Below are 16,113 nucleotides of genomic sequence, written 5' to 3' on the forward strand. Positions count from 1 at the left end.
TGGTGTGAGATGATGAACAGTCTTAGTTTAGGCAAGTATATTGGTCACCTTTTCTTCTCATACATAGATTTGACAAGCAAATTTGACCATATAATTCTCAAGTCTGGAAGCATCTGGTGAACCTATTACTCGTATCAAGCTTTACCTAAACCCACAATGTGATTGATAAGTCCAGGAAACTCATAATAAAATGTTTTTAATTTTAAATAGCACAATCTGAAACCACATGTAAATAAATATAAATATAAATATAAATATAAATATATTAAATATATTAAATATATTAAATATGAAATATTGATGATAAATAAAAGGAATTCGCTAATAATAGTCTTTAGAGTTGTTCTTAACATGTATAAAATATTTGTACTTGACGGTTATACATTAACTATTTAATATGAATATTGAACTGTATAGCCATTTTTTGCACGTTAACGACAACTCTAAAGGCTATCATTAAAACCGTAACCAACAAAAACCTAAATAAAAATACTCTTATGTTGAGTATATATTTTGAATTCCATTTTCTATTGATCATGTACCGCTGGGCAGTCAGCATCTCCCATTATTTTTGTAAAGCGACGTCGTTGAAAGAAAGATGCAATTTTATTCAATAGTCTGTTCCAACGAATTTACTTTGTTTTTCTTCACATGATCATTGATCCTAGGTGTTTAATACTGTGTATATATATTATGACATTACATTTTGAATAGCTTTTGATAACCATATATTCAATTTCAAACAAATATCACAAAAGATATGAATACAGAACTGTCAATACTCATTAATTACATGGTTTTTATACTGGTAAACAATACAACAAATTACATATTATCACAATAACGTACAACACCTATGTTCAAGCGAGATTCTTCGTGGTAACGGTCCAAAACCTATGTCGTGTGTCGGGAAAAAATATGGCAAGCGGTAGAGTGGGTATGCGCGAATTACATGTGAAAAAATCGAAATAATATGGTTATTCAATTGTAAATGTTGGAACACTCCTGTGGCCTTGAACGAAATTCATCTAAAATCCTTTGAATGAATTTCTTAGAGATCAAAGTGTCGGAAGATCGAGCGGCTCACGTGGCTAAGTAATCCTAGTATCTATCTACAAATGTAGGTGGTTGATACCATTGTCGTGTTCAATGTTGTCTTAAGTTTGTAGTACTCGCAAGCTATAAAGAAGTCGTGTGTATGTATATTTCGAGTAGGATTTGGGTCTAAATTTAGTCCCTGTACTTCATTATATATTCTCAGTTTCCATTTTTTAATGAATTCCTTGCTTTTCAAAAAAATAAAATAAAATAAATAAATAAAAAATAACGTACAACACAACCACAACTTATGCCATTGAATTTGTGGTAGTTCTGTAGTTTATGACCAAATGTACATTTGGTTGGGTGATGTTAGAATCCCACATTGGCCAAATGTAGATTTGAATCATTAGACCATTAAGCAATAGAAATATTTTATTTCATTGGGTTGGGGAAGTACCACTCTAAGTCTTGAACCTAAAATTAACTCCAATATTTCTTCAAAATATAAATAAGGGGCTAGGAACCTAATTACATAAACACATGACATGTGGTTGTGGTTCTTAAATAACCTGTTATACTTGACATCTATTGCATTTCAATATCTCAAATATTCTTTAGTGAATAAATTATGTTTTTTTCCCGATCATACAATGAATTTAAACAACTTCGTACAACATTGCATGGAAAATGACATAAACGCCAACATCTATGTCTGCCGATAATCAAGGCACTCATTTAAAAAAAAAAAAAAAAAAAAAAAACTGAAAACACTAATAAAAATTGAAAACCAGTGTCAAATAAGGCACCGAAGCTAATTCCGTAAAGAAACAATTTAAACAGGAATGTGCAAAGATAAAATACTTAGCTCTTCATTCGGCCGTATGCATGGCCAAGTTGAGCTGCATGTCTTTTGCTCACCTGTTTTTCTTTGAAGAGTTGCAGATGCTTTGTGCTTAAAAGGGTTGCCATGCGTTGACTTTGTGATGTACTTGTTGACCTGATGATGTGACCTCAAAGTCAAACCTTGGTCAAATGTTCGTTCAAATCCAATTGAACTCTTTCTTGTACGTTCATCTTTCGAAACCCGAGAACAACTTGATTGAGTTGTTTTTGTATGTAACTTTGACTGCTTCCATGATGCAAATAACTGCTGCAGCCGAGATGGAACCTAAAATTCAGACACCGAAACTTGGTTATTGACTTCATGCCTCCAATGGTCATGCAAAATTTAGAGAAATTTAAAATGTGATTTTGAGGTTGATAAAATTTAGCTTCATCAGCAAAAAAGTCTCATACGGTTCTGGAGCTAGGTTCGAAAACTCTCAAGACGGAGACGAGTCGGTCGGGACTTTGAAACAACTAGTCGGTCGGGTCGGGGTCGAGTCAGGGTCATGTCGAACGTTGACTAAGGTTGACTTTTAGTAATACTTGACATATATAAATTACAATCAAACGTGGATATTTCAAACATATTTACAGGACACAAAATCTAAGTAAAAAAAATATTAAAAATTTGACTTAAGTTTGACCATCCTTGTCTTGACTTTGACCGACTCATGCCGACTTTGACTCACTTTGACCTGGCAGGCTTTTTAGTGTAGACCGACTAATTAAGCGTTTTTGGGCAAAACAGGACGGGCAAGTCACCAAAACGACTCGGCCGCTGTTTACAACACTATGGAGACACTATGGAGAGAATATGATATCATATGGATGATATATAGTTAAGAGACCATAATATTAACCTACTAAAATTAGGTTTAACTTATCATTTTTGCAGCTGTTAGTGTAACTAATGATCGTAATAATCAAATGATTAAATGCTAGAAACTCACCACGGATGCAAACCCCAAAGACGTAAACTGCAAGGAAGACACAGCAAATGGTGAAGATTTTCCGTTCTTTTTGCCATTTGTATCATTTATTTTCGTGTCTCGATCCTTAACAACGGACCCAAAACTCGGCGGTATACTTTCATCTTCATCTTCTTCGTCATCATCTTCATCTTCTTCGTCATCACCATCATTACCATCATCTTTAACATCATCAACTTTAATTTCAACACGCGAAATTTCCGCACCTTTATCAACCGGTTCATACACATCTTCAATTTCATCTTCCAATTCCATCTCCATTTTCTTTTCCTCTTCTTTTTCCAATCTCTTCAATTCATCATCCATTTCCTTAATAATCTCCTTTAATTCATTTTCAGCTTCCACTATTTCAATCTCGGTTTCGATTAGTTTCAACTTCGTTTCACTCTCTTTCTTCTTCTCTTCGACCCGTTTCTCCAAATTTTCAAGCATGATCTTGCATCGATTTTGTACGGATGTTAACGTACGCTCTAAGAAATTGCGGTCGTCACGCTTAGATAGTTCTTCATCACCAAGGGGTAAAAACTCAACCTTGCTCGGGTCAACATCTTCCCCGTCTTTTAAAGGTGGTTGCCAAAATAAGCGGATCCCGTGTTCTTCATCGTCTACGTAGTTGATTATACGCCCGGTTGGCGTGTGTAGTATAACGGGATCCTCAGTGTATACTTTCTTTTCTGGATCTTCAGGATCGGGCTCGGGCTCCTTGTTGAGAAGAATAAACTCAGGAGACTCCTCTAGTCAAAATGAAAATATAAAATATTATTAAGAAAAAATTCAACTTTAAAAACTATTGTACAAATTCAAACACACATTCATATAACTAACCGTTTTCCCACCAATGCTCGAGCTCAGCTGGCATGGGTAACCTTAGTGGGGCTTTATAGAACGAGTTTATCCACATTTGTCGTTCTTCGTCCACATCTTCTATATAAGCTTTCCAATAATCAGGGACCTTGAAAGAAAGAAAAAAAATATATCAACTCTTGTAGGCAATGTACATCGGATTAAAAATATTTGCCCTCCCGGAGTAATCTCAACATGAAAACCTCCTTCATTTACCCATTTACATTTGACGCAAAAAGATTAAAATTGGTCATAGTTAACTATGGTTTTAAAGCTTAAAGGCTAGTAACTTAAATAAATACAAAAAAGGTGAGATTTACTTCACAAAACTGGTTGATGAAGCCAGGTGCCATCCACACATCTTCTCCTTCGTATAAATAGGGATGTTGAGGGTCACTATATGGACCACGTTCTTCTCGCACCACTGCAACAAACAATAAACACGTTTTAAATAACCAATAGATTATTTATGAACTAGAAACTATATATAGGAATTTAACGAGTGGAAAACACTTGAGGTATATAATGAAGTAAGAACATAAGCTATTCTACGCATATGTGAGTGGTGTCACGTACCACTAGTTTGAATTTTTTTTTTTTTTTTCTAAATTAACCTTGAAACTGTACAAGATACCACTAAATTTAACTATAGGGTCCCATATATATTATTAGGACTTATAATTTTTTGAGGTACACAGCCACTAAAATACCCTACAAATACAATTAGCTTTAAAAAAATTAAGAACCCTTTGAGTTTTGATCCTAGATTCGCCACTGAGTAAGTGCAATAACTTTGTTGACTTCTTCGCTAGAGTTCTAGTGCGCAAGATTTTCGTAAACATAAATCTTGTACGGAAATCGGAATAGTAATTTTCTTGTTCATTTATACCTAAAAATTTAAATTAATATATAAAACTGAAAGGATAAGAGACAGATGCTATACTTCCATCAGGCTTATTGACAAACATCCGAGCCTTTGCGGCAGCCACTTCCGCAATACCTGAGTGCAACTGAAACAGTAACCTTTGTAATTTGCAGCCTTATCGTACATTAAACTTTTAAACTGAGTATCAAAATAAATAAATAAATATCAACAATATGTTATGAACAGTAAGTTCTTAAATTACCGCAGATGTTTCAACATCACACCCATGATCTTCCTCCAAAAAGTCTCCAAAGTAAAATCGTCCCTGCACAAACAACATTAAAAAACTTCGTTGGGTTCAAAAACACCAAAAACACGACCTGCACAAACATTTTAACCGACTTACATAAGTGGTACGTTCATTGAGTTCAAAAACACCACAACCGTGCATTCTTCCATGCTTCCATTGACCAGCATAACGATAGCGACCCTTCTCCCTACCATCAAAAACCAACATAAAACACAACTTCACCAAAAACAGTTTTGTTTTTAAAAAAACACGTAATTGTGTTAAACTCACGGTTTCTGTCCGAATTGTCTAACCCATTCCTCATTTTCATAAAACGGGATTTCGCGTCTTCCATCAGAAAACCGCACGCAATCCTCAATATCTTTCTCCAACCATTCCTTATCGTCCGGTGACATAAAGTCTCTTTTAAATATACGTCCTTCAGCTCGCATTTGCGCTTCAAGCCTAAATTTTAATATTCAACAAACGCATTCATAATTCATCTTCTACATTCCATATATTCATCAAATTAAACAACATAGTTCGGATCGTAAACATACTCTGAACCTGGAATTGGCTCATAAGTTGGTATATCAACTTCAAGTACCCCATGTCCCTCTGGATTATTTTGCAACCATTCACCTTCATATCTATATATACATATACATACTCATTCATACATAGATATATAAATACACACATTGCATTAATCAAGTAACAAAAATATATACACGATTAAACCGAAAAAATCGAACCTCACTAGTCCTTGTTCAGCTTCATACACACCTTTCCCATGTGCCAAATCATCCCACACAGTCCCTTCATACCTTATTTATAACATTTATAACAATAAAACAAAAACAAAAAAAAAAAAACTAAATTTTTTAGAACCCTAGAAATTAAATTATTTATAATTTATTTATAATATAAATAAAAACAGAAACTTACGTGCTGCCATCAGCAAAAACAAAGCTGTGCCATTGTAAAACCTCTTCAATTCTATCAAGTTCTTCAATTACAGATTTAGCATTTTTAATATCATAATGATTATGAGGAATAACAGGGTAATGTTTCCTATACGGTACATAAAACGGAGCAATTGGCGGGTCCCGACCCGCTTGAATCTCCTCATTAATAATTTTAACTTCATCTTTATCAACAAAATTCGGGTCCCAACCGGGTTTAATCATAAAAGTCGGAGCATCCGCCCAATACTCTTTCAAATCTTCTTCTTTCCAATTTTCCGGGTCGGGTGGGAAATCATACAATTCATCGATGTTATCCACGTCATTTATTTCTTCTGATTCTTCTAGTTTTTTGAATTCTTCTGATTCAAGAACTTGACTTACTTTTTTGAAGTATGATTCGGGTGAATCGTCGAGGTCGTCTTCGAGGATGTTTTGGTTTTTGAGCTGGGGCGGTTTGACCCGGGTGGGGGTTCCGGGTTTTTTGGTGTCTGGGATTGGTTCTTCGGAATCAGATGATGAGTCGTCTTCTGGTTTTTTGTCCGCCATTTTTGTAGGTAGATGGTGAGAAGATAAGGTGTAGCGGCAAGCGGAGTGTGAAGTGAAGTGAAATGAAATCTGCAATTTTTTTGGCTTAAATAGTGGGACACACAGAACGCTTGTCACAAAGTTAAGGGACTATAATGTTAACCAACATAAGTATAAGGTTTTTTGTGCTATCAAGAAAGTGTAGAACGAAATTCGACAAATTTGACTTCTACTAGTTTTTTTTTTGAGTAAAGGGTTACCCGGGTGAAAATTATTATAAATAAGCAAACAATGATACAATTAAGAGCATACACCTCAAGTGAGTCTTTAAGCCCCAAAACATACCAACTAGACTATCAGTCATGGCCGAAGCCTACACCTATCAACCAACTATAACTTAGATAAGGGATCTTCCAATTGTTCTTCAATATCTTAACTTGAGCCGACTCTTTGAACTTGATAGACATGAGCTTCAATCGAACTGTAGCGAAGATAACTTCAAAAACTTGGTCCACCGTCCTCTTTGTCTTGGAAAACATCCTTGCATTTCTTTCTCGCCAAATCATATACACCGTAGCAGCCACCAAAAGCTTTGTGACTACTACACTACTTAAATTTCTACCTGCAACACCATGCATGTCATCTCTAATACCTCTCCATATATTGCTCGAAAATGTCATCATACATAGCTCTGAAGCTTTACTCCACACTTGAGCAGAAAACGAACATTCAAAAACAAAGACCAGACAAACAGAGACCAGAAAACAGAGAAACAAAAGGACCACCACAAATTAAGGCTCGAAGACGGTAAACAAACCTAACCAAGACAAACTGAGACGCTAACTAAAACCGAGCCTTAATATGAACTAAACAACACGAAGACTTTTTTGCTCCGTTGGTCCTTCAAATATACGCGAAATTGCAATCCGAGTCCCTCAAGTTTTTTTTTGATTTTCGAGTCCTTAAAATTGCAAAATTTTGCAATCCGAGTCCCTCCGTCTAACTTCCGTCTAAATTGTTCGTTAACCTTTGACATGTGCCATGCATGTGAGGGTAAAATTGTCTTTTTACTCTTTTCTTTGACTTTTTTGCTCCGTTGGTCCTTTGTTTATACACAAAATTGCAATCCGAGTCCCTCAACTTTTTAATTTGAATTTTTATTTGTTTTTTTTATCTTTAATTCATACTTTTTATCTTTGATTCGACTTTTTATCATCATCATCTCTCATCTCCTTCTTCCATATTCCGTTCTCCGTCGCCGTCTCCTACACCAACTTCGTTTTCAACTGCAACTTCGTCATTAGACTCGTCGAAATCACTACTGTTGATAATGTCATCATCGTCATCTTGTAACTTTCTCCGGCGCTTCGCATCGCCGTTAAGGAACGGGTAGGGTTTGTCCGATTTAAACCGCTTGTTATTTCATGTTCTTCGTCATCTTGTTTGTTCACCATTGTCATGATCTTCATCGAATCATCGTCAAATCATCATCGACAGATCTGAAGTTCGTTCGGATTCGAAATCAGGTGAAACGACCCGACCCGTCATTAAACCGGCCCATATTTTTTTAACGTAATAATATTTACAACATTTAGGTCCCAATTATGTTTCCAAAAACATCTTCATTACAATAGTAAGTTTAATCGACTTTAAAACATTTATTACATAAGTTGAAACACAAAACGGGCATACAACCCAAGAACTGTGACGACCCGGAAATTTCCGGCCAAATTTAAACTTAATCTTTATATGATTTCGACACGATAAGCAAAGTATGTAATGGTGAGTCTCGAAAACTGTGGAACTATGTTTATATATTCATTTGACCCTTGACCATTCCCGACGATTCACGAACAATTATGTGTAAATAAATATGTAAATATAAATGTGAGTATATATATAATAATAATTGGAGATAATGAAATATAATATAAACATTAAAGTTAAATATGAAAAAAAGATATAAGATAATTAAACTGAATCTATATCTATATATATAACTTTTATACATAATTGATATTATATGTATATTGTAATAAATATAAAATATATGAATATTAACAATTCAAATATGATATAAGTATTACATAATTAATAATATATAATACAAATTAAAATATAGTTGTTACTTTAATAAATATTAATATTAATACTAATATAAGTATTATTAATATCATTTGGCACATTTAAATTGTTATTGTTATCATTGTTAATATCAGTATTATTATTAATTATTATTATCATTACTAAGATTATTATAATTAATATTGTTAGTACTAGTAAAAATCATTAAATTATTTTAAGTATTGTAAATATAATACAAATTATTATTATTATTATTATTACTATTATTATAAAATTATACAAATTTATTATTATTATCACTAATAATATTAGTATTATCATTTTATTCTTTTTAATATCATGATTATTTATTATTACTATGTAATTATTATTATTATTATAATTAATATATTTTTATCATTAATACTAATTTAATTACATAAATTATATAAGGAAATCAATAAATGGTACGAGATCTTGTTAGTTGTTACACATATCTATCAAAAACTGTTTATGATTTTCATTTATATCTATAAAAGCGTTAATTAACTGTATTAATTGTACAGATGGTTGGAATTATCTATCTGTTTAGTTACTTTAAATATTCTGCTTAAAATTTTCTGTCCAAAGATTGTTACCAGTCCAAATCGCTTACAGTGCAATCTCTATCAACTTTTTATTTTTTTTATACTTCTGTACTGGGCAATTCAAAACCTGTCGACTCATTTATATCCAAAAATTCGATTAAGTCAGTAATCAACAACCATACAACCCTTCCACATTTATTTTACCTTATAACTACAGAAAGAGGGTCAATTTGATTGAAATTAAAACAGAAATTTGAAGAAAAAGTTCCAACGACCCTGTTCTTGGTAACTTTTAATTCATAATTCGATTCGTTATTAAATTTCAAAAACCATAAACGCAGTGATGTTATAAGTCATTTACTAAAACTATCTGTAAAATTTCAGAATCCAATTCCTTGAATTGAATTCTAATTTTGGAGTCAAACGTTAATTCTAAAAAGTCAAACTTTGGTGTTCATCACGAAATTCGCTTGGGTTTTAATGTTTCTGTTAAAATTGACGATTGCTAAAGTTTCTAAGATAGATTTCTAAACTATTTTATGTTATAACCTTGTCTTAAAACCAACTAAAAATCGAGTTTGGATTTGAAGTTCATAATCGTAGGTATATATATAGTCTGTACAGTGAATTTTTTTTTATTTTGGTTTAAATGATTCAAACTATAAATGGGGATCGATTCTGTTGAGTTAGGATTTCTGAATACAACAATCAAATTAGTGTTAATGGGATTTGACCTCTGGTCGATATGAGGATCGAAGGAGAAGAAAAAGGAAACTGTTAAAAACAGTTTAAATATTTTCAATCTTAGTTTAGTACAGATATAAACGGACAAATGAATGGTAGAGGGGTTTGTCGGGTTTCGAGAGGTCTCGGGTTCGAGTCCCGGCAGGGACATTCTTTTTGCTGTTTTCTTAAAGGTAGTCTCTTTATTTGCTTTTATTATTATTATTTATTATTATTATTATTATTATTATTATTATTATTATTATTATTATTATTATTATTATTATTATTATTATTATTATTATTATTATTATTATTATTATTATTATTATTATTGTTACGAAGTATTAGTATTATTATGTTTGTTATCATTATTATTATTAATAACATTACTAGTATCTTTATAATTAAAAGTTATCATTTTCATTTTTTTATTAGTATTATCATTATATTATGATTTTGATTACGATATTGGAAATGATTAACATTAGGAAGTATTAAGATGTATATGCTTACAGTTAAGATAATTAAGATATAATTAAGAATATATAAAGGTGGTATAATTAGATTACCAATGTAATTATAAAACCTAATGATTAAAAATTATAATGTAATTCATGATTCGAACGAAAAATTATTATTATTATCATTTTATCATCTTTAGAATTTTCATTAAAATTAGTATCAATAAAGTTATTATCATTTGTATTTTTATTAAAATTATCATTATTATTATTTTAATTATTACAAGTATCAGTATTATTATTAAAATGACTATTAAATTATATAAAATCATATCTAATACATATAACCTAACTCTATCATTATATCATTAGTTATTTAAGGTATATAAAATAAATATATTTAAGTAATCAATGGAACACAAAATTTATTAAAATGACAATTACATCACTAATAATCATATATTTGTTCGATCACAATTATGTGTAATAATATATATCCAAATGATATAGGTTAGTGAATCCGAGGCCATGGTCATATGTATTTTTACTACAAAATACAGTATGGTGAGTTTCATTTGCTCCCCTTTTAAATGCTTTTGCAATATATATTTTTGGGACTGAGAATACATGCGCTTTTATAAATGTTTTACGAAATAGACACAAGTAATTGAAACTACATTATATGGTTGAATGGATCGAAGCCGAATATGCCCATTTTTAGCTTGGTAGCCTAAGAATTTGGGAACAGACCCCCAAATTGACGCGAATCCTAAAGATAGATCTATCGGGCCCAACAAGCCCCATTCTGGAATTTGGAATGCTTTAGTACTTCGAAATTATCATGTCCGATGGGTGTCCCGGAATGATGGGGATATTCTATATATATCTTGTTAATGTCGGTTACCAGGTGTTCAATCCATATGAATGATTTTTATGCATGATGTTTATGAGAAATGGAAATATGAAATCTTGTGGTCTATTAAAATTATGGAAATGATTATTTATGATAAACTAATGAACTCACCAACCTTTTGGTTGACACTTTAAAGTATGTTTATTCTCAGGTATGAAATAAATCTTTCGCTGTGCATTTGCTCATTTTAGAGATATTACTTGGAGTCATTCATGACATATTTCAAAAGACGTTGCATTCGAGTCGTCGAGTTCAACAAGATTATTATTAAGTAAATTATCATTGGATATGTTATGAAATGGTATGCATGCCGTCAATTTTTGATGTAATGAAAGTTTGTCTTTTAAAAACGAATGCAATGTTTGTAAAATGTATCATATAGAGGTCAAGTACCTCGCGATGTAATCAAATGTAATGTATTCGTCCTGATGGATTAGGACGGGTCGCTTCAGTTGGTATCAGAGCGGTGGTCTTAGCGAACCAGGTCTTACATTAGTGTGTCTAACTGATAGTTGTTAAGATGCATTAGTGAGTCTAGACTTCGACCGTGTCTGCATGTCAAAAGTTTTGCTTATCATTTCGTGTCGAAAATTACCTGTTTACCATCCTTAGAAAATTACCTGCTTATAATTCTTAGTCTAGACACATCTTACTGCATTGATTGCATGAATAGTGTATAGAAAAAATTCATATCTTAGCGTATCTGCTAATTCATATCTTAGCGTAGATGTTTCTGTAAACTTTGCCTGACAGCTTCCGTAGATTCCTCCGTAACCTATGGGATTTTAGTATTATATATGCATATGTAAATTATGTATTGCAGGGTACTAATCTACATCCTATAATCTATTTCTTATCGAAAATCCTTCATCTGATCGTACGAGATGAATCCCTCAACCAGTTCGAGTCCTCCGATTCCGATATCTATTCCGATAGTTATCCCGACAGCTATTCCGACATGGATGTTCACCTAAGCTCCGAAAGCAGCATCACCAGAATGAATCAATCAATTAGCCATCCCCAATTCATCTGATGGGTTCGTAGTCGACTTAATCAATGGAGACGCGAAGAAGTCAATTCCTTCCACCAATCGAATTCACCTCTTGACAATGAACCTGAAGCGCTTACCGGCGAACCTGTTTGAGACACTATTTTCTCTCTCATTTACAGAGTATCTCGTCACAATTATATACTATCTCAGAATTCTAAACCTTATTCATTCACTCGTTCCTACCGACAATCATCCCGGAGTAATAAGTTAACGAGTTTCGCGCACGAGTGGTAGCCTTGGAAAATATGGTGCAAAAATTTATCAGCTTCAGCAACATCAACGGCACCAATAGTACCATCAGTAACAGCACCAGTACCATCAACAATCCATGCCTCAACATCTCATTATGTACCTCGAGCATAATCATCAATCTGCGAATCGTTCTACATCATTTATCTTCGTTCGACATGGCGATTATGTAATCACTAATGTTTTAGAGATTATATATTCTTGTTCTAACGGTAAATCAAACGAGTTTAATATCATATTGACTTATTAAATCCATGATTACATCTGAAGAAAATATATATGTATATATATTTTTTCATAAAGATGGTAATTAAAAATTCTTTCGTACAAACTGTTAATGGTGAAAATATTTTAACGGGTAGGTAATACCCGAGGAAATATTTAACTTTCATATTAACATGTTATACTGTACATTCTTCGAATCTGATTCAATAGTCATTTACTATCCTACTTACATCCACAGATATATATATCCATTCACCGCAGAATAACCATTTTCATTCAATTTCATATTTGGATTTTGACCTATCAGAATCCAACAAGTGGCATAATGAAGAAAACATTGGACAAAAATAAAATTTATTAGAAACAAACAAATTAACTATGAGAAATTTTGTTAAGAATCCACGCTAACTGTTCATGGCTAACTGTTCCTAGCTAACTGATTACATTTTATTTATCGCAATTTATATTCTCGCAATTTTATTTATCGTCATTTAATTTCTGTTATTTATTTTACACATTTTAAATATCGGGACACGTATACAAGGTTTTGACATATCATATCGACGCATTTATATATATTATTTGGAATAACCATAGACACTCTATATGCATTAATGATAGAGTTAGCTATACAGAGTTGGGGTTGATTCTACAATAATATATATAATTTGAGTTGTGATCGAGTCTGAGACATGTACACGGGTCACGATACGTATTAATTAATTCGAATATTATATATTAAACTATATATGAATTATTGGATTGTTAATTGTGGACTATCGACTGTGGACTAATGACATTGGACAATTAAAATAAATTAAAATATTGATTATAACATATGAAACTAAACATCTCTTCAAGTTTGCCACTTGATTTCATCTTAAACCTCATTTGTATCTTGACGATTGCAATCTGCGTTCAAACTTTTCATGATTCTTGAAAACACCTTAATCGGGAGAATGGACCAACTGCATCTCATCTACGGAAGGAAAGATTTATGCATATAGTTATGCACCTAAAAACACTCGGAACCTGAGTAAACGTTTAACACTTATATGTGCTAGCTCCTTTGGCGTTGTTATTACCGAAAATCACTTTACAATCCCTTTCTAAAGTAGCCAATTTTGTCACAGCTTCAGCAAATCTATTTCGACTTTTCATTCGAATAAACCTTATTATAACCTTGATATATACGTTGTCTTTTCGCCCTTGTTACCGGGAAACCTTTTATATTCTGCAATATTACCAATAATTGTACCAGCAACCTCGTTGCTTCTTGGCTTAAATCTCTCTGATAAATCATTATATTTATTCATTGAAACCCTATCATATACTCATCCGCATCTTGTAACGAGAACTGCCATACCAATTACCGGGAATCAGCGATCAGTACTTTGAAAACTCACAACATATCTACATTACATTTGTCTCTTATAATTATGATCTTTCATTCTGAAATTCTGAAAAGCACTCAGTCTACAAATTAATACTCTGAATGTTGAAAAAGCAGAATGAAGCAGCAGAAACCGTAGACAACTGTAAACGACCCTAATTATCGGAAGTTTGATGATAAAGAATAGTATGTTGGAAAAGCTCAGAAAAGTTGGAACTGGAAAACGGATTGAGCTAACCACAAAGGAGACCAAGAACAAATACAAGGACCATACCCTATATTCAAAGAATCTAGGTAATTCTGGATCCGTTGAAATCTTTAGAGAATATCTTGCTCCGAAGTCATGTTAAAATCTTGCGAAAAATTTTTCTTCATCAACCTTCGAACTTGGAAATTCCAAAATATCATCATAAATATCTTCGATATTTCTGAGGATATTTTCATAAATATTCTCGTCCGAAATTATATACCTCTTCGTGCTTCCTGTGTTTCGTTATATTGGAAACTTCTGTAAAATCTAAGTTTAATTTATGAATGAATTCTGGAGAAATGTAAAGAAATTGATGCATGAATTAGTATAATATAATGACACTTGATCAACGTGATTATATTACAGTAAGTCATGCCGAGTTTCTAATGGAACGTGATGATTCACAGATCCTAACGTCATCATGTGCCATGTTACATAACTCTTTCATTCTGCTTAACTTTTGAACATATCAAGAAAGTATATTCTTGATAGTTCTATTCTCAGCGATTCTGGTAATTTGACAAATCAAATCGCGCTATTACTTTCTTTCTTGTTTAGAACGTAAAGTTCATTCGAAGTTACATACTTACAAATTCTGGACCGTTACTTGCTTTACTAAAGATCGAGAAGATAATAAAAAGGCAAAGAGCTCCAAAATATAAGAGAAAATATAAAGCCCAAAAACAACACGGAGGTTACAAACCATGGATATTAATACGAATAGCAATATAAAGACACGGTATAATTAAGAATAGTATCACTCAAGGTAATAGTAGAAGTAAACAGATTTTTTCGGGTGGAAGATTGAAAAGAAGGATGACAGAAATGATAATTAGGAAAATATCAAGGATTAGAACTGGATTAAGCATTTTTACAATCTTTTGGATGTATGAACTAAGAAAGAAAGTATAAGAATGGTGAGAATAATGGAACGAAAGAGTTTAATTTATAATGGAAATATCAGACAGAGTAATCGAGGCAGATCACCGTATTTAATTATAGAGATCTTAATTTCCTTATTCACCAAAGAATCAAATCTTTTAGATTTCGAAGATTTTCTTTAAATAGCTTGAATTTCGGAATTCAACCAAGACAACATCAAAAGTTAAGACAAAACTTTAGTCCTCATTTCATTTCTTTCATGATAGCTTCACTCGTACTCTTCAAGTAATCGAATCGTTTTATCTATATTACTCAATAGTGATAAAACTCTATATACCAACTCATATTCGTCATAAAAACATTTTTTATGATTAGCCATGATGACCACGATCAAATTTCGGGACGAAATTTCTTTAACGGGTAGGTACTGTGACGACCCGAAAATTTCTGACCAAATTTAAACTTAATCTTTATATGATTTTGACACGATAAGCAAAGTCTGTAATGGTGAGTCTCGAAAACTGTGGAACTATGTTCATATATTCATTTGACCCTTGACCATTCCCGACGATTCACGAACAATTATGTGTAAATAAATATGTAAATATAAATGTGAGTATATATATAATAATAATTGGAGATAATGAAATATAATATAAACATTAAAGTTAAATATGAAAAGTAAGATATAAGATAATTAAACTGAATCTATATCTATATATATATAACTTTTATACATAATTGATATTATATGTATATTGTAATAAATATAAAATATATGAATATTAACAATTCAAATATGATATAAGTATTACATAATTAATAATATATAATACAAATTAAAATATAGTTGTTACTTTAATAAATATTAATATTAATACTAATATAAGTATTATTAATATCATTT

The 16,113-nt window shown here is 31.9% G+C and overlaps 1 protein-coding gene across 1 annotated transcript; it reads right to left on the reverse strand.

The window, feature by feature from the left end:
- Positions 1-1,604: 1,604 nt before the first annotated feature.
- On the reverse strand, positions 1,605-6,468 carry LOC139861356 (protein TIC 100). Its single transcript, XM_071849730.1, has 11 exons — positions 5,861-6,468; positions 5,668-5,739; positions 5,473-5,562; positions 5,204-5,377; positions 5,030-5,120; positions 4,886-4,948; positions 4,702-4,768; positions 4,079-4,182; positions 3,741-3,867; positions 2,877-3,649; positions 1,605-2,209 (listed from the first exon to the last, which is right to left on the reverse strand). The coding sequence occupies exons 1-11, from the start codon at positions 6,424-6,426 to the stop codon at positions 1,874-1,876; spliced, it is 2,463 nt and encodes an 820-aa protein (XP_071705831.1). The 5' UTR covers positions 6,427-6,468; the 3' UTR covers positions 1,605-1,873.
- Between the last annotated feature and the right edge of the window lie 9,645 nt (positions 6,469-16,113).

This window comes from Rutidosis leptorrhynchoides, chromosome 8 (assembly GCF_046630445.1).
Source record: "Rutidosis leptorrhynchoides isolate AG116_Rl617_1_P2 chromosome 8, CSIRO_AGI_Rlap_v1, whole genome shotgun sequence".
Lineage (NCBI taxonomy): Eukaryota > Viridiplantae > Streptophyta > Magnoliopsida > Asterales > Asteraceae > Rutidosis > Rutidosis leptorrhynchoides.

Coding starts and splice junctions, on each gene's coding strand:
- LOC139861356 (XM_071849730.1), bottom strand. CDS start 6,426: ATGGCGGACAAAAAACCAGAAGACGACTCATCATCTGATTCCGAAGAA. Junction 5,121..5,203: donor AGACAATTCGGACAGAAACC/GTGAGTTTAACA, acceptor TTTTGATGGTAG/GGAGAAGGGTCGCTATCGTT. Junction 3,868..4,078: donor TCATCAACCAGTTTTGTGAA/GTAAATCTCACC, acceptor CTTTCTTTCAAG/GTCCCTGATTATTGGAAAGC.